The 20,234-nt window shown below is 38.4% G+C and overlaps 1 protein-coding gene across 2 annotated transcripts in view; it reads right to left on the bottom strand.

Moving 5' to 3' along the window:
- Positions 1 to 11,870, bottom strand: part of ppm1aa (protein phosphatase, Mg2+/Mn2+ dependent, 1Aa) — a 29,431-nt gene extending 17,561 nt beyond the window's left edge. For both annotated transcript variants that reach the window (XM_060829333.1, XM_060829332.1), the window contains exons 1-3: positions 11,698 to 11,870; positions 5,092 to 5,949; positions 1,165 to 1,282 (exon numbers count right to left, since the gene is read on the bottom strand). In XM_060829333.1, coding sequence (XP_060685316.1) covers positions 1,165 to 1,282; positions 5,092 to 5,928 — 955 coding nt within the window. In that variant the 5' untranslated portion in view covers positions 5,929 to 5,949; positions 11,698 to 11,870. The remainder of the gene's footprint in view (positions 1 to 1,164; positions 1,283 to 5,091; positions 5,950 to 11,697) is intronic.
- Positions 11,871 to 20,234: the final 8,364 nt, after the last annotated feature.

The raw sequence follows: 20,234 nt of genomic DNA, 5'->3' as shown, positions 1-20,234 counted from the left end.
GTGGGAAAACAGTACAGACTAGGATTTAAATCTAGTAATCTGAAATTTTATTGCAGCTATCAGATAGCCTGAACTTATACATTTTTGATTGCACTTTTAATATAGCAAATCCCTGTTATCCACAATCCCGATCTACATGAATGATCACATAATCTGCGACAACCAGTCAATTAGGGAAGAGAGGAAAAAAAACAAATTGGGTCTGGGGCCAATTTGCAATTATGTGGATCTGTGGGTAGTGAATCCATGAGGTGTAAGCATAGTTAAGATTCAGTTCCAAATGGTATCTTTTCAATATTCTTCATAAAGTAGTATTGGGATAATTAACTGTGGATAAATATTGTTTACAGTTATTCCTTATTACTGTCTAGCTGAACAAATTGTAGATTTGTAGATTGTAGATATTGCATATAACTTGAACTCTTGAAAACTTAAAATAGAAATATAAACCTTTTTTGAAATGGTAGACTTATACCCAGGACACCTTAATTCATAAACTTCCATCACAGAGGATATTCTGTTTCAACTTCGTACAACATTCCACTATAGACTTATACAGTATATAGACAAACAAGTGACAATTCCATTTTTTTGGCTGGCAGAACCGAAACAGTGACAATTCCTGTGCAGAGCTACACTTTATAAAGGCTATTTTCAAGAAAAAAACTCTAACAAACAACCAACAAATCATCAAAGTAGCAGCATTGTAGTTTCCTGTAGTTAATTTAACAATGCACATTGGCACATAACCTTGCACATTAGAATTATTGGGAGTTGGTTGTCCTGCAAGTGGTGTGGTCCCCACAGCCAAAATGTCAAGAGCAAAGATTAATCTATAACATATGCTACAAGATATGTAACTGAAAGGACAGTTTGTTTTTTAGAAGTTACCCCTCTAAGCTCAGACTTGTAATTATGACTACAGGAGATTTTGTTTTTATATAAAAGTACAATTTTAAAACTATACCACTGTAACAAAATCTCAGATATTAGACATCATATCCATTAAGTGTAATGAAAGACAGAATCACTTATCTTCAGTTGCTCCTTGAAGTTAAAGATTTATAGAATTTAGTTGGCTAGTTCACGTTAATGAACTTAGAGGGTTAACACTTTAATTTAAACTATATTACTTAGTAGCAAGTGTTTTTTTAGATGCTCCACCTTCCACTTTGTTCTCCAGATAGTTGTCCAGCTCAGCCTCTCTCTTCACTGCTTCAGGTGATACCTTTGGTGCATTTGGAAAGCAAATCAACACGACACTCATGTTGTCTCGACTCCCCTGTTTGAGGGGGAGAAAATACTGTTAGTCATATACTTTTTTTTTATAAAAACACTAATTGCAAGATTTATAGCAAGTTGCAATTCAATATCTGTGCATGAAGGGTTTTTGTCTATTTTTGCTGGAAGTTCAGGTAGAAGGCAAGTTTCCCTTCAATATGTGCTTTATGCTCATAATGAAGACCTTTGCTAATATTAAAATATAGAGGAACAAATATTCATAAAGAATAAGAAAATTCTGGGGAGTTTTGGGAAAACAACCAGGAACCCAGTTATTCCCATTATGTTTTGCAAAAATGAAAGTTTTAAAAAATAAACATACAGTCACAGAAGTCCTACAGTGCAGAAAGAGGCCATTTGACCTATCGAGTCTGCACCAACCCTCCAAAAAGCATCCCACCTAAAACCAACCTCCAAACCTTTCTCTGTTACCACCCATTTACCATAGCTAACCCACCTAGCCTTTAGTATATCAGCTGCTGTAAATTTAAAGAATGCCAGTCAATCTATCATGAAGTTACCTGAGTGGGTAACACTAACTGCAGCCTTCAGATGAACTGGAATTGAAGGATGCAAACTTATTGGACCGCATGAATCAAACATGATGTAGTGCCATTTAAATTGATGCTTTCTATTTTTTTTATTCATTATAAACTTCTCCAGTCACATTTAGCTGTGCTACATTTGAGCAGGCAGTTTCAATTTTTAAATGTAAATGTAGTAATTTATAATAGTCAGCAAATACGCAGAAGGGCAGAAATATTAATACTCAGTTTTCACAGTTTTACATGTGGACTATACATAGCACTCAAATTAGTAAAACAAAACATTTAAAGTGATAGGATCTTTGAAAGGTAATGCTTGTTCTATATAAAGCAAATTACCAAGTCCAAATATTTACCAGCCAAGACTAACAACTTCAACCAGCATTTGAAGACAGACTAAAGAGAACTACAATGGATAGCTTCTTATCCTTTTCTTCCACTAACGCTAATTTCTATATTCAATTCTCATCTTTATCCTTTACTCAATCTTTTGTCAATCTACTATGTTGTTCACCCATATCTTATTTACTTTGCTTAAGTCTCCCCTGTTACTTTAATATTACAATTGTTCAAATTCAACTTTTTTTTTAAATCAGTCTTTCCTTCTCTCAAACTTCTGGGCATTTCTAATAAGCCTTTGCTTTTGGCAGTAATGAAAAAAATTCTTTGCACTAAAATGAGGAATGCAATTTCACAATGTTTGAATAGTTCACAATGCTTGAATATAAGTTGGCATGTTTACTATGAATCCTAAAATTACACTAACCATATGGCACTCAGACTATAAGCATTTAATATCGTACTGATTCAATGGTATCACTCTTGCCAATATAGAGGTTTGCTGGTTTAAATGACACTCCAGCATGGCTCAGTTGTCTGCATATATAATGAACAGGCAAAAGAGATGGAGTAAACCATTCGGTGCATCGAGCCTGTTCTGTCACGAAAAGATCATGGCTGATCAAATTGTGGTTTCAACTCCACTTACCAGCCTACCCAATATCATTTGACACCACAATTAATCAAGGAGCTAATTCTACCTTAAAGATATTAAAAACTCAAAGTCCTGATGAAATTTGAAACGGTAACTTTCCTTCAAGACATAGTGTCTGACTCACTGGCCATTTCCATCTTCTCATTTTAATATCAAATTTCACATTTCTGCAGTATTTTCCTAAAGCACTTGCAAGTTCTTTACTTTAATGTATCACTGTCTTCACTAAATTTACAATTTTTTTTGAAAAGATGGCTGAAACTTAGTTTATGGATTTCTAAATCAAAAATTAAAGACATAACAAAGATTTTGTTTGCTTTGATGATCCTGCACCATCCCATCTGTAGCACAATCTGGTCAATCCTGGTCATTCACTGTATCCTTGCATCCTCGTAATTTATTTCTCGAGAGTATGCATTCAATCTAATTTTAAAATTATTCATCATCTCTCCTTAAACCATGCTTAGAGGTATGTGAGTAACATCTTGATCCATTCTAAGCTGACATGAAATAACAAATAACTGCAGCTGTTTTCCATTGAGCAAAGGAGGTTGAAGGAGATATGTTAAAGGTGTACAAGATTATGACACGTTTAAGAATGAAAGACAAAGAAAACTGTTCCTAACAGGTACATATATTAAGGAACACTAGCTTAAAGTTCTGGGTAAGAGACGCTAAAGGGAATGAGAGAAACTACTATCTTTATGCAGGGTGTGGCAATAATCTTTAACAACATACTTGGAGGTATGGTTTAAGAGATGATGAATAATTTTAAAACTAGATTGAATACATACTCAAGAGAAATAAACTAGTAGGATGCAAGGATACAGTGAGTGACCAGGATTGACCAGATTGTACTACAGATGGGATAGCACAGGATCAGTGTGCTGAATAGACTCCATCGAGCTTTACTGACTTTTATTCTACTACAGGTATATTACCTCTTCAAGATCAAGTCTTTGTTTAAAAGTTTTAAAGCAACACACTGGTTTACTGGCTGAAATCCTACATTAGCTACAACCAATTCCAGTTCAAATAAGATTTGCAGTCTATTAGTAGGATAACTAATTAAATATTCCATTTTCAGTATGATAAGCGCAATAGGTAACAACATTAAGTTCGAGCACAGCCCATAGAAAGTCTTGGCGATCATCCCAATGTAAATGTAACTATTTATCAACTATAGCTTTTTGAAATCTTATTTTATAAATAAAATCAAGTCATATGAATCTGCAGCTCCATGAAGAAATACAACACTGTGAGATAGCCTTCAACAACAATTAGCATTTTTCTTCCATTCCTCGAGTCAGAAATCTGCACAATATCTCCCATGAATGACCAGTCCAAGCTCCAAACTTGCTGGTTGAAAAAGAATGCCTTCACATTCACACTCACTACATACTAACACAAGGTACTCCAACATGTTACGCTACTAGACCCAAAATCTATATTCACAGATGTTCAGAAAAATTCAAATTAATTTTGAGGTTATTTCAAAAGAAATTATGGATCCTTTCTTAAAGGCTTAGCAGTAGGCCAAGAAGTAATTTTAGCGACCTAGTCCTGATGTTATCTAGCCAGTACTCTTAATTAGCACACAGCCAGACTAGGGAGAATACAGCTACATATGAAATTGCAACCAGAACTTTGCTAGTATATACAACATAATACTAACTGGGTTACTTGCATAGAAGATGATGTAATTTAAGACTGCAGGGTAACAATATGCTTCACTTGGTGGCCCTTTGGTTTAGGAGAAAGTGAGGTCTGCAGATGCTGGAGATCAGAGCTGAAAATGTGTTGCTGGAAAAGCGCAGCAGGTCAGGCAGCATCCAAGGTACAGGAAATTCGATGTTTCGGGCATAAGCCCTTCATCAGGAATGATTCCTGATGAAGGGCTTATGCCCGAAACATCGAATTTCCTGTTCCTTGGATGCTGCCTGATCTGCTGCGCTTTTCCAGCAACACATTTTCGGCCCTTTGGTTTAACCAATGGATTAAAGATTAAAAATGAAAGATCAAGTTAGTTCTTCTATAATGCAATGGTTGCATTCTTGTACAACCCAGTGATATAGAAAAATCATGCTTTAGAAACAGCACTTAAGTGTTGGCGCTGTAACTGCATTACAGACAACACACATTTTTAAAGGTTCTCGCTGTGGAAGCAGCATCCCAAATTTGTCAATTGTGTTACAGCAAATTCGCATTGATGAAACACACATTATAACAGAATGACCTATACAGTAAAAATGGGAAGGACTTCAGATATACCTTGTACAAGCACGTGTCAACAATCTGGTTACACACTTTCTCAAGATCATTGCTAACTTCTAGTCTGGATTTAACAAATTCACAGATCTCTTCATTCCCCATGACATCCCAAATACCATCACACGCTAGGATAATAAACTGATCATCCGCTGTTCTCTCAATTTCATAAACCTCAGGTTCTGGTGAGACAAGCTGCTCTGTTGGACCCTTCCCATGGACACACTTGTAATCAAAGTCTCCAAGAGCCCTTGAAACAGCAAGGGAACCATTCACACGCTGAATCATGACTGAGCCACCAGCATTCTGGATCCGTTCTTTCTCCTGTGGGTTACTTGGTTTATGATCTTGTGTGAAGAAATGAACCTTGCCATTCCTACAAAGCAAACCTCGAGAGTCTCCACAGTTGATAAAGTAAATATGCTTGGGTGAAACCATGACACCCACTGCCGTTGACCCACTTCTGTCTGAACCATGGCGCTTCTCAGAGATTGTTCGCATATGCTCATCTATCTGCAAGAAACCTGTTCGGATTCCACTTTTTACTTTCTCAACCGTAGGTTCAGTCATGCCATCAGTAACTTTGAAATCCTGGGTGTTGGTGATGTGATCTAACAAATGCTCACAGCAATATCTGGCAACTTGGGATCCAGCATGCCCATCATAGACTGCAAAGAAAGACCATGCTTCCAGTCCATGTGGTAGTCCAATGACAGCTGTATGTGCATCCTCCATCTCAATTCGCCAACCTTGCATGCTGCTCAGTCCATAATGTAGGTCATTTCCTGCACCACTGGCATTATGCTTTTCCATCTTTGGCTTATCCAGAAACGCTCCCATTTTCAGCCAATATGCTCAGCACTGAAAAAGTAAACAGAATGTTTTGTTGAATGAATGTACTTGAGTATAATCTTTCTTACAGTTGACCAGCAGCTAGTGAAAAGTGGATCTCAGAAGAAATTCTTTTCAGCAAAGAAAAGAAATAGATTCCCAAACAAGGTTAAAGCAAGAGACACATTTGAAAGGCAGGCTCATCTTCAGTTTATCAATGAATACAGCTTATCCAAATATTTGTACAGAAAAGTGATTCATTCAGACAACTGATTAGATATTAATCTGCCAGTTAATCTGCATAACCATATAAATCTGATGTAAAGACAACAGTGAAAATACAGTACAAACAGTGTGATGCATGCTTTCTTTATTCATAAGCATCAGTGGTGACAAAATTTAAATAACATTTAACCTGAACTGTTCCAAAGGAACATCCCTTGAATGTTATATTTTGAAAAATCTGATATACGCTTACAGCAACTGCTTGTTTTATTTTTAAAAGCATCAAAGGTTACCTCAGATTACAAAGGGATCTTGATCAGATGAGCAAATGGGCCAAGGACTGGCAGATGGAGTTTAGTTTAGATAAATGTGAGGTGCTGCATTTTGGAAAGGCAAATCATGGCAGGACTTATATACTTAATGGTAAGGTTCTGAGGAGTGCTGCTGAACAAAGATACCTTGCAGTGTAGGTTCCAAACTTCTTGAAAGTGGAGTAGCAGGTACATAGAATGGTGAAGGCAGTGTTTGGTATGCTTGCTGTTATTGGTCAGTGATTAAGTATAAGAGTTAGGAAGTCCTGTTGTGGCTGCACAGGACATTGGTAAGGCCACTTTTGGAATACTTTGCGCAATTACAGTCGCCTTGCTACGGGAAAGATGTTGTGAAACTTGAAAGGGTTCAGAAAAGATTTACAAGCATGTTGCCAGGGTTGGAGGATTTCAGCTATAGGGAGAGAATGAATAGGCTGGGACTGTTTTCTGTGGAGCGTTGGAGGCATAAAAGGATGAGGGATGACCTTACAGAGGTTTATAAAATAATGAGCGGTATGGATTGGGTAAATTGACAAGGTCTTTTCCCTGGCGGTGGGGGAGGGGGAGAGCAGGAGAGTCCAAAATGAGATGGCGTAGATTTAAAGATGAGAGGGGAAAGATTGAAAAAGAGACTTAAGGGGCAACTTTTTCGCAAGGAGGGTGGTACATGTATGGAATGAGCTGCCAGAGGAAGTGGAGGAGGCTGCTACAATTATAGCATTTATAAAGCATCTGGATGGGTATATGAATAAGACAACAGGTGCAGGAGTAGGCCATTCTGCCCTTCGAACCTGCACCTTAATCAGTATCCTGTTCCTCCCTTATCTCCATAACCCTTGATTCCACTGTCCTTGAGAGCGCTATACAACTCTTTCTTAAATGAATCCAGAGACTGGGCCTCCACTGCCCAGAGTTTAGAGGGATATAGGCCAAATCCTGGCAAATGGGACTAGATTAGGTTAGGATATCTGTTCAGCACAGACAAGCTAGACCGAAGGGTCTTTTTTTTGCTGTGCATCTCCATGACTCTATCATCTATTGAAATGAGCAAAAAGCATTCTACACAGGATGTGGTACAAAATAACTTGATTGTTAAAGGTCAATATAACTTTTCTCAAGCATCTTTAAAAAGCTGTTCTCTGCTGGGTTTTTTTTAACCCTTTTCCTTACTAGTAACTGTTGAAATATATTTTCACTGGACAAATGCAAATACTTGGGAGTTATTTTTGGATCTGCATTTCTATGGTCATTTCTTAAACATGTGCATTCACTGCTCCATACAAATGTGGGTGGATTTGCAGTATTTATTCAGTTTGGATTCAGAAATGCCTTGGACTTATTCATACTCATTGTAAGAAAAGAACTACTGCAAAAGTAAATTTTTGACTTCTCAATACAATAAAAAGGTAGAGTCACCTTGGTCCTAATGGACCAGCAGGACTGCTCTCTCAAAGAGAGATAAGTGGTGATGGTTTAACCTCAAGGTCACCATGACTCAGGCAAGGGGAGGGGTTGAGAAGAAAAGGCTCTCATGGAAATCTGTCAGTGTTAGCAATATTCTACATTGTAAACAGGCGATCCAGCCAACTGAACTAACCAACCTCCCCCTGCCTCACTCTTGATCCTCCCCATGGTAATAACCATTGGCACTTCACATCAGCAATAGAACTATGCAATTTATTGCACAATAAGTGTTATCTTGATCAGATAGTCCTTTAACAAGCTAGTTTTGGTAATCTTACACAAAAACAGAAAATGCAATAGGTCTGACAGCATCTGAGAGAGAAAAACATTAAGTGACCTTTGTCAGAATGGTCATTTTCAGAATGTTTTTGGCTCAACAGATGATGCCAGAGCTATTAAGTTTAACAGCACTTTCTGTCTTTGTTTCAACATTCACAGTTCTTTGAGATATTGTGTTAATCTTAGCTTTACTTGTATGGAATAAATGATTAATAGGAAGTTGGAACTTACTGCCATGCCGGGAACTGATGAAGATAAAGGCAAGAAGAAATAGGAAAGGGACAACCATCTCCAAAAAAGCATACTCTCTTAACCAATATACACTGAGACAGAATATCTAATATCACTGTAATGTTCTAAATAAGAAGCTAATCTGACAAAGATTTAAAACAATGAATTCCAGCAATCTGGTCTTGATATTACTTGTACCAAGCACTGCCTGGGAAACTAGAAGTGGAGGAAATCTATTTGTATTTTTAAAAGCTCACCCTAATTTAAACAAACATTTGTTAAGGAATTTTAGGATTAGGAATACTTCAAAGCATTTAAGATTAGTCACAAAGTTTATGTCTTGGCACTGGCTGTCATAGATTCTAAACTACAATCTAAATAGCTCTTAGCCAGGTCACATGGTATGAAAGCTTGTGGACTCTAGATTACTAGTCCAAAGACATTACCACCATCCCACCACTGCCCCTGTTTATTTATAGAATATGATGACTCAGCCAGAAAGGAGAACTGCAAAGAGATAATTAGTATGCAAGTACAGGAAGGAGAGGGTTTGATCAGCAAATGCACAAATTAGATTACTTACAGTGTGGAAACAGGCCCTTCGGCCCAACAAGTCCACACCGACCCGCCGAAGCGCAACCCACCCATACCCCTACATTTACCCCTTACCTAACACTACGGGCAATTTAGCATGGCCAATTCACCTGATCCGCACATCTTTGGACTGTGGGAGGAAACCGGAGCACCCGGAGGAAACCCACGCAGACACGGGGAGAACGTGCAAACTCCACACAGTCAGTCGCCTGAGGCGGGAATTGAACCCAGGTCCCTGGTGCTGTGAGGCAGCAGTGCTAACCACTGTGCCACCGTGCCGCCCATTTTTTTATCATCTTGCATACATAGGCTTTGTTTAGAATATCAGGGCATCCAAAAGCACTTAGTCAACTAAATAACTTTTGATAAGTTAGTATTGTAATGTCAGAGAAAATAGCCAATTTATACACAAAAGGCCTCACATATAGCAAAAAGGTGATTAACCAACTAATTTGTTTTTGCGATGTTGATTGAGGAATAAATATTGGCCAGGATGCCAGAAGAGCTATCCTATACTTCAAATATGGCCATGAGATTTTAATGCTCATTGACAATGCAAACAGAAACCTCTGAGAGCACAGTATTTCCTCAGTGTTACATTTAATTATCAGGATAGACTATGCATTCATGTCTCTAAAATAGGATTTGAACCGATTACCTTTGAATCAATTGATGAACAGTACCAGTGCCAAGCTCTACTCATCTACGGAATTTGACTAGCTAATTTCCAAAGTAGTTCAGAACAGTAAACATAAGTTAACTAAAACCTAAATTACCCAGTACCAACAGTAACATACTGTCTTTTCAGACATAATATATACATTTGAAATATAGATGTTAATATTGTTACTCTTCAAAAACAATTTCATACTTGGTAATAAATAATCACAGAAATTGCTGGAAACTCAGTAGGTCCAGCAGCATCTGTAGTGAGAAAACATATTTCACGTCCTGTGAACCTCCTTAAGAATGAGAAACAATTCCAAAAAAATAGTATTTATGCTGAGGAACAAATGGGCATTGAGCAGATAGGTGGCGAGGGAGTCCAGAAAGACGAAAAAAGCAGTAGGCAGACAAAGACGTTGTTGATAGCCAACCAGAGAAGCAGAAGCTAGATAGATGATAATGGGGACAATGAATAGTTGAAAATGATTTGGCTGTACGAAAAGCGTCCCATCTCATGACAGAACGTGGGGTAGTGGGAAAGGTTAACAAACAAGGAAGGGGGTGGTCACGCACTAAAAATTGTTAAACCCGGTGTTGAGTCCTGAGGGTTGTAAGGTGCTCAAGCAGCAGATGAGGTGTTGCTCCTCCAGCTTGCATTGAGCTTCACTGGACTACAGTAACAAGTTTGAGACAGAAATGCTGTAACGAGAGAACAGTTGTGTCCAGAAGTGGCAAGGAGTTGAGGGTCATTTTTGCAGACACATCATTGCTGTTCTGAAAAGCAATCATCCAGACTGTATTTTGTCTCCCTGATGTAGAAAAACTATTGTGAATAGCAAATAAAGTAGACTAAATTAAATGAAATGCAGGTAAATTGCTACTTCAACTGTAAGATGTGTCTTTGGCGTTAGTGGGAGGTGGCAAAAAACAAGTATCGCTCCTTCTGCGATTGCATAGTGAAGTGCCTTGGGGGTATGGTGTGGTGAGGTGTTGGGAGCAATTAATGTGGCCTCCTCTACATTAGGGAGACAAAACGCAGCTCGGGTGAGTATTTTACAGAACATCTACATTCCGTCATAAAAGCGATCCCAAGCTTCTTCCCCCCACTTCCCTGAGATTAAAGTCTGGACAATCTTCTTTGATCACAAAGACTCACTGCTCCATTAATTGAAACAAGTACATTTCAAAGCCAGAATAGAAAGTTAAACAATTGACAAAATGAAAATATGAAAAAAGGAAATGATCAATTAACATCTTCGCAATAAGCATAGAGAATTGAAATCTGTTCATCCAGCATGTGTAATGATGCGGAGGAAAACAAAAAAATGTACAATATTATACTTATCCCCATTTTTATATTTTCTGACCCCTTTCAGATTTTTTTCCAACAATGAACTACGATGTAAGGACTTTTTTAATTTTTTTAGCAGCTGAAAATGGTAACAATGTATGAACACATCTTCCCAACATCTTAGTTAGATTGTTAGTATTGTTACTAACTTTCATCACCATTTTTAAACTAACTTAAAATAATCTTCAGTAGCTTTAAAAAAAATCCAACAATTACATTTATAATCATACACAACTAGAATTTTGTTTACCCAGTGAACATTAAAACATTTAAAGAAGGTCGACCTACAAATGGTAGGATAATAAATATGCGATTTCCAGGAGAGTTCAAGGGGCAAAGCATTTTCGCTCAGGAAAAAAACGCAGTTACATAACACGAAACACACACCCAAGAAACACCTCCCCTTTCCTAATCCAATAATAATCAAAGATCAATGCACAGGCACAAACCATCTTTAAAAACAAAAACATTGTGAATAAAGAATAAACCGCAAAGATCCTGGGTGTCTGGGATCAGCGTGGGAGAGAGAAACCATGAAAATGACAGCCTCAACAATAAATTTCAGAGCTGAGGCCTATGGTTGGACATGGCGCCCTCTTCTGCCTCCTGCAGCTCTGCGATAATCACGGCGTGTGTGGCGCAGACACGGACACTCACCAACCCTCAGCCAGACAACACAACGGCCTTCACCGTGAACACATTCACCACGAAGCAGAGTCCCTCTCTATAACAACAAGAGGCCGACGCATCGCCCGCCTGACCGACCTAATCACGGTAACATACTCCCAGATCACAACTGCGACTGCGTTGATCTGCCGGCTTCCTGGCTGCAACTGCGGCTGCGTGGGATGGCCGGCGATCTGAGCTAAAGTGCGGCTGCGTGGGATGGTCAGCGATTTGAGCAAAACTGGTCCTGAACTTTTCCTTTAATTCATCTCATTTTCTTCACGTCAGAGGTCTGGCCATGGGTCCCACACGGGCCATAATTATGCATTTCCTTCTTGGGGTATGTGGAACATTCTTTGTCTAATCCTAGTCTAGTCTTAACCTACAACTCTTTCCTCATATGTCAACGAAATCATTGGTGTTGCTTCCCTCTCTCATTTGGAACTGGAAAACTGTAAAATTTCTACCTTGCTCTCACCTTGCCGGATCTCCTCCCTTCCCTTCCCTGACTGGCCACCAATATTCTCTACAAATGCATTGAATCCCACAGTTACCTGGCTATTCATCATCAAACCCTGCTTCCTGTAAAGGCTGTATTCCATTCTTCTATTTCGTTTATCTCTGACTCATGTTCCAATGATGCTAACTTTGACGAGGGGTCTCCAAAACATTCACCTTATTCCTCAACTGAGGATTCCTCATCATCGTGGTTGGTAGGGGCCCTCAGCCATGTCTGACCCTTCTCTTGCACTTTGGCCCTTACACTCTGTCTTGTCTCCCACACAGCGATAGAATCCCCTTTGTCCTCACCTACTGTTCCAGCAGCATCCATATCCATAAGATCATTAACCACCATTTTCGCCAACTACAGTGGATGCCATCTCCAGAAACACATTTAGCTGCTGTCCTTTGTCAGCTTTCCGCAGACATTGTTCCATTGGTAACACCTTGGTCTACTTGTCTCCACTCCCAACACCTCACCACAGTCCCATGGTACCTTCCCTTGCAATTGCAGAAGATGTAACACCTGTCTGTTTACTTCCTGCCTCCTCATTATCCAAGGCCCCAGACACACCTAGCATGTGAAGCAGCAATTTACCTGCACTTGACTCAATCTAGTCTTCTATATCTGCTGCTCACATTGTGTTCTCCCTTACATTGGGGAGATGAAGTGCAGACTAGGTGACTACTTTGCATAACACCTGAATTCTGTCTGCAAAAATGAACCTGAGTTTCCTGTTGCATGCCGCTATAACATACCACCATGCTCCCTGGCCAACATCTCTGTCTCGGCTTGCTGCAGTGCTCCAGCGAAGTTCAGCACTAGCAGGAAGAACAGCACTTCATTTTCCGTTTGGGAATCCTGAAGCATTCTGGTCTCAATATCAAGTTCAGCAATTTGGGCTTGAGCATCTTCTCCCATGTCCTTGCTCTTACCCGAACATGTACACAGCAGGCCTTATCATCAGGTGGGCTACCAGCTCAAAAAACACATTACCAACCATGAATGGTCCCCATTAGCAGCAGTAGGTTCTTCCAGGCTGACCTTTACCCATTCTTTTATCTGCTTAATTGTTTTTCTCTCTCTCTATCTGGACTCCACATTTACCTATCGTTGACTCCTCCCCCCCTCCCCACACTTCATCTTTATAACATATACCAACCTTTTCCTAGCTAAAATCAGTTCTGAAGAAGGGTCACTGTACCAGAAATGTAAACTCTGCTTTCTCTCCATAAATGCTGCAAGCGATTTTCCAGAAATTTCTGTTTTTGTCTCTGCCGGGCACCTGGTGACCTGAGTATAACTATGGCACAAGGATTAAGTTCCTGGTTGGTAGTTCACAGATATTTGCAGGAGTGGAGTTTTTATTGTTATTATAGTTCACTTGGCTGAACAGTGGTTTTGTGATACAGACTGATGCCAATTACATGGGTTCAATTGCCAGACTAGCTGACGTTACCACGGAGGACTCTCTTTCTCAACTTTTCCCCTTACCTGTGGTGTGGTGACCCTCATGTTAAACCACCACCAGTGCATTTTGCCCCCATCTCAAAGATTTTATTATTTTTGTGCAATTTTACATCACTTAGCAATTTTAGAAAACATAATCAAAACTATATTTAAAAGTTAAGATTGCATTAGTTGATTACATCCTACATTGAGGTATCTTGTGAGGACCATTCAAGACTAATGCAGTGAGGAAATACGAGAATAAGAAGGAAGATTGTCAACCTGAAATGTTAACCCTGAACTGAATCTTGCCCTGCAGGACGTGGTGAGCTTGACTAAACAAGCATAGTTGGGATAGGATACGGGTAACACCATTTCAATATATAAAATTCAACGTTAAGAGGATAGTATAGATACAGGGAGCTGGGTATAATCTGAAATAGTTAATTCGTGCAAATATATGGAATGAATAGGAAAAGTTAGATGGATTTTCTGTAAATTGTGCTCAGCTACCTTTAGGCGATAAAAACATTTTAAAAAATATCCTCAAGATTAAATGGGTCCAGTGAACAGGATTCATGCTTCTATAATTGCCCTATTTAAGTTGACAATATTGGTTTGAGATTTGCTGTCCCTCAAACTGAATTTTAGATTCTACCATGACAACTCCGCCCCCCCCAAACCTGGAGAACCATTAAGTATGGGACTGCTTATAAATCCCACATCATTACAAAATACTAGATCTAAAATAGCCTGATCCTGGTTGTTGGTCTGTGTTGCCAAGTTTGGTAGAGCAATTGTAGGTTGGGAGGCAGGACATTAGAAATTGGTGTTTGTAAAATTTTAAATTGTAAAATGGGCGAAGCATTGCATGGTCCTTTAAAATATGGTTCTGGATTAGTGGTGCTGGAAGAGCACAGCAGTTCAGGCAGCATCCAAGGAGCAGCGAAATCGACGTTTTGGGCAAAACGTTGATTTCGCTGCTCCTTGGATGCTGCCTGAACTGCTGTGCTCTTCCAGCACCACTAATCCAGAATCTGGTTTCCAGCATCTGCAGTGGGAGGCGATGGCTGAGTGTTAATTCAGAGACTCGTTCTGGGGACCCGTGTTCAAATTCCACCAAGCAGAAAGCAGAATTTGAATTCAACAAAAAATAATTCTGGAATTAGGAGTCGCGTGATGATATTGAATCCATTGTCAATTGTTGCAAAAACCCAATTGATTCACTAATGTCCTTTAGGTAAGAAACCTGCCATCCTTACCTGGTCTGGTCTACATATGACTTCAGACTTCAATATGGTTGACTCTTAACTGCCTTCTTGGCAAATTAGGGATGGGAAATAAATGCTGCCTAACCAGCGACGCCCACAGAAAACAATTTGTATCGAAAGGCTGTACTGTTAGCAGGTCAAGCAACTATTTTCTTACTAAGATAACAGGTTTTTGAATTTAGCCAGTCAATTTGAACCAGGCATTTAGATACCAAAAACCTACTAAATTTAAATCTAATGGTTCTGACAACATAGGACCAAATGAATTGAAGAAATATTGATATACCATCAAGAACATAAAAGAAAGGGGGAAATTGGACAAAGACCCCATCTCTCAGCTCTCAAGAGAGAAATTAGCTCTCTCAGTGATCTATATATTAGGAGCGGCACGGTGGCACAGTGGTTAGCACTGCTGCCTCACAGCGCCTGAGACCCGGGTTCAATTCCCGACTCAGGCGACTAATTGTGTGGAGTTTGCACGTTCTCTCCGTGTCTGTGTGGGTTTCCTCCGGGTGCTCCAGTTTCCTCCCACAGTCCAAAGATGTGCGGGTCAGGTGAATTGGCCATGCTAAATTGCCCATAGCGTTAGGTTAGGGGTATGGGTGGGTTGTGCTTCGGCGGGTCGGTGTGTTGGGTCGAAGGGCCTGTTTCCACACTGTAAGTAATCTAATCTAATCTAATCTCACCATATTAGAGAAAACACTATCTAAATAATATCTGTATCAATGATGAAGAAGGCATTCCTGACAGAAGAATCAATGGAAGAAGGCAGTAAACATACCAGAAGACCTGGCTGTAAATTTGAGAGAATAAATTATATTTTTTGTTATATGAGTGGGATTTATATTTATTGGAACATCAAACCATTAGAATATTGTTTTATTCAGTAATAGTTAGTAGTTATAAGGGCTTTATTCAGTTTGTTAATAGTTTAGTTAATTTGTTCACTGTTATAGTTAGATAAATAAATTGTTACTTGTTGATTTTTTGAAGTGTGTCAGGGATTTGTTTTATTTAACTACTAGAAGTTTCTGAAAAGTAGCTTACACCATTGTTCACACTCTTTACAAATGATAGGGTGTGGTGTTCCTCTTTGGGTATTTAAATGTTAGGTCTTAGGGCAGACGCTAGGAAATTGTTTCCGTCAGGCGAGGAGACTAGGACAGCCTTAGAGGGGGTCAATTCAGAACAGAAATGCGGATACGTTTCTTCAGCCAGAGAGTGGTGGGCATTCATTGCCGCAGAGTGCAGTGGAGGCCGGGACGCTAAATGTCTTCAAGGCAGAGATTGATAAATTCTTGATGTCACAAGGAATTAAGGGCTACGGGGAGAATGCTGGTAAGTGGAGTTGAAATGTCCATCAGCCATGATTGAATGGTGGAGTGGACTCGATGGGCCGAATGGACTTCCACTCCTATGTCTGATGGTCTTAGAAGGTGGTGGGGATGGGGGGGGGGGTCAACCTCCACTTTATAACATCTGCAACATACTTTTGTAACAAATAATCCCTGATACACTCTAGAAATTCTTCATGTTTCATATTACCCATACCCATGTCCAGTCGATATGCAGCTTAAAATCACCCATTGACAGTTGTAATACTCTTCTTATACCACTCAATTATTTCTCGATTAAAGTTTGTCCTAGAGAGAAGCAATTCTTTGAGGGCCTGAATAAAATTGCGAGCTTAAAGGTAAAAGGTTTACCTTTAAAGGTAACTAAATGGAAAATGATATCCAACAAGGATTGGTGCTGGGACAGCTATTATTTACCTATTGTTTACTATCTATGCTACTTAACTATGTGGTCTGCCTGTATTGCTTGCAAGACAAAGCATTTCACTGTGCTTCGGTACACCTGACAATAAATTCAATTCAATTGTTCACAATTTACTTAAAAGATTTGGACTCTAGAATTGAAGCACAATGTCAGGATATGCAGATAAACCAAATTGGGAGGTGAGGTGAGTACAGAGGAAGACTGTGACAAAATGCAGGAAACATACAATTGGCAAATTCACTTAAATATAGATTGGTGCGTGTAGGACTTTTTGATAGGAAGAATAATTTGGCTATGTCTCTATATAAACAATTAATTTCAAAAGAGTAAAGGGAATAGAGTAATTTGGGAATGCAAACAGACATACACAAATCAGAAAGGGTAGTCTAGATTAATTATCCCATGAAAATGGAAACCAGAGAATTATAGTTCATTCAATGAGAAATAGATTTGAAAAACAGAAAATTTATGTTAAACTCATCCTAAAATCTGAGGCATGCAGCTTCATTAAAATAGATAAATGATCACCTCACATCAGGTGACAAGGTTGTTTCCTACATAACTGAACTAAATGTCTTGTCAATTTCTTGAATCAATTTGAATTAATTATATCAATCTGTTATGCTATTTGAAGCTGTCAACACTAGTAGTCATTCTGATTTTCAGCCTGCCGAAACAGCGGTGGGGAGGGAGCAGTAGGCAAGCTTTGGCTTCTGTATCTTTTCTGTAGGAGGTTATGGATTGTGAAAATTGATAGGAGGAGGGAATGTAGTATGAAAAAATATAAACAAGAGATTGGGCAGAAGAGTGGCAAATAAAGTATAATGCTGAGAAAATGAGATTATCCACTTTGATAGGAAAAGCAAAATAGGCATATTTTTTAAATGATGAAAGATTGGCTGTTGATATGCAGCGGAAATTGAGAAACTTTCAGAAAACTATCGTGGGTACAGTAAGCAGAAGGAAGGCATCTATTAATGGTTTTAATGAAATGGTTTTAAATATGACAGTACACTAAGGAAATTTATTGCAATCTTTATAGGATTTTATGAGAATACATTTGAAATAGTTTTGGATTTTGTACCTAAGGAAGGATGCGTTTGCTTTAGAGGGGGTGTAACAAAGACTCACTAAAGTGATTCCTGGGATGATATTGTTGTCCCATGAGGAAAGATTGAGTAGAATGATTTTATCATCTCTGGAATTTGAAAGGATAAGAAGTTATCTCATTGAAACATGCATAAATATTTTAGAAGCAAAGACAGGCTAGATGCTGAGGGTCAGTTTTTGCTTTCTGGCTGAAGACTGTAGAGAGCTAGGGGGTCATTATCTCAGGATAAGAGTAATAGTCAATTAGGACTAAAATTTAAGAAAAATCTCACCATATAAATAGTTTTCAAAAAATCCTTGTGTGGAATTGGGCACTGCTGGCAAACCCTGTCCTTGTTAAACTCAAGACGATCTCCTTGTGACTCCTTTAAATTTAAACTCTGTGTGGCTTGAAGAACTTACCCCTGAGAACAGATTTGTATAAAAACAATTCATCACTTGGATTATTTCTTCAGCAACCTCTGGACTTGAAAGAGGTCAGAGGACAGTGGATGCTTGGTAAGTGAGTATATTGAAGGTTAAGATTGTAGACTTTCAGCTCTAAAGGAAATAATGGATATAGGCACAGGTTAGAAAATAGAGTACAGATTAAAGATCAACCATGACCTTTTAGCAGCACACCTAAGTCTTAGATGGCCTTCTACTCCAAATTCTTATGTGTCGAATTGCAGGCAAGATAATTATGTTGTTTTTCCTTAAGTTTGCAAGATTTTAATTTGAAGTAATTGAAAAAGTTCACATTTGAATTATTAATTAACTTAATGAACTATACCCAATTAAGAAAAGTATCAGAAAAATAAGGTAGGTGATTTCTGTCTCAAGACGTTAAACTGTTTCAGGTAAGACTTTTGTTCTCAAAGATCTTATTCTCTTTCATTCTGTCATAACACTTGTTAATGAAGAAAAATAAATTTTAACTCACCAAAGTCATGTCCTACTTTAAATTAAATGTTGCAACTGCCACTCAGTTGGTTACCAACTGGTTGAAGTGAAGATGACAGTCTTGATTCAAGTATAAAAATGATCTGTTCCAATATGTCTGATTGTGCTGTTGACAATTGCATTTTAATTTAACAAGAAATTAAGTAATTAGTTCCTTATGTCTGGTTACTATTGGAAGATTATTTTTTGTCCCTGACTTCAAATCACAAATTTTGCTTTTAAGTCTTTGAAGAAAGGCTACTTGACTAATATCTTTAAAGAGTGGCACTGGAAAAGCAGAGCTGGTCAGGCAGCATCCGAGGAAGAGGAAAATCAATGTTTTAGGCATAAGTCCTTCATCAGGAATGACAATCCTGATGAAGGGCTTATGCCCGAAATGTTGATTCTCTACTTTTCCAGTGCCACACTTTTCAACTCTGATCTCCAGCATCTGCAGTCCTCACTTTCTCCTAATACCTCTAAAGAGGAAAATCTAACATAGACAACTTTTCATAATTGATGAAGAAAGTGTTTCAAGAGCAATTGCATAAAAACAGAACTTAATTATGACCATCAGTTATGAACATTTTTTTTCTCTTCCTTACTTGGTTGTTTTAATGCAAAATTACTGCAAGTGCTATTTCCTGTTATTAAATTTTTGTTTACTTTTTTAGTAAACTTGCTTGACATATAAAGTGTACATTATATTTCAGAGTAAAAGTTCCTTTACTGTATCTCAAAGATAAGGAGGATCCTTTATGTGCATCCAGTAAAATCTGTGGCTGAAGTAATCTACAAAACATGATTCATTATCTTAGATGATCTAGATATCATGGTGTGTAATCACTTGACTACTCGGAGGCAAAAAAAGGAGAGATTTCCTGGAGTCCTGGTAAACATTTATCTTCTAACCAATCCATGTAAAATAATTTAATTGGTTTGACATTAACAGTGAACTAAGACTCATTTTATGGTTTGAATGACCAGAAAATTTAAACAGTAAATGTACATGTGAATTAAAGTAGAAAATAACATATTTGAGTTTTAAATCAAACTAGTTGTATGCTTAATAGAGAATACATTTCTCATAACTTTGAAGCTCAAACAATTTATTTGGCCATTAGCTGTTTGTGAATCCTTTCTGTGCACAAATTTCACTACATTTCATCAGGGACTACATTTCATCAGGGACTACATTTCAGAGGTATTACAGTATATTAGTTGTCAAATGCATTATTTTAAATGCAAGATATCTTCTTTCTTAATTTTCCTATATCATTTCATTAACTACTTCATTTCTACCTCTACAACATGAGTCAGCTTTCCTCCTAGTTCAAACTTGCCACCACTGAAATCCTCAAGTGCACCTGTTATCATTATTCCAAAGATTCTCTTTTTGTATCCCATCTCCTATCTGCTGTGAATTCTAGCCTGGCTGAAACGCAACTATCTCTAACTCATTCTACATTTGGTCCCATACACCATTCCATTTGTCC

This window comes from Hemiscyllium ocellatum, chromosome 8, assembly GCF_020745735.1.
Source record: "Hemiscyllium ocellatum isolate sHemOce1 chromosome 8, sHemOce1.pat.X.cur, whole genome shotgun sequence".
Taxonomy (NCBI): Eukaryota; Metazoa; Chordata; class Chondrichthyes; order Orectolobiformes; family Hemiscylliidae; genus Hemiscyllium; species Hemiscyllium ocellatum.
Note: the sequence above shows the minus strand (reverse complement) of the source record. Positions and strands in the feature narration are given on the sequence as shown.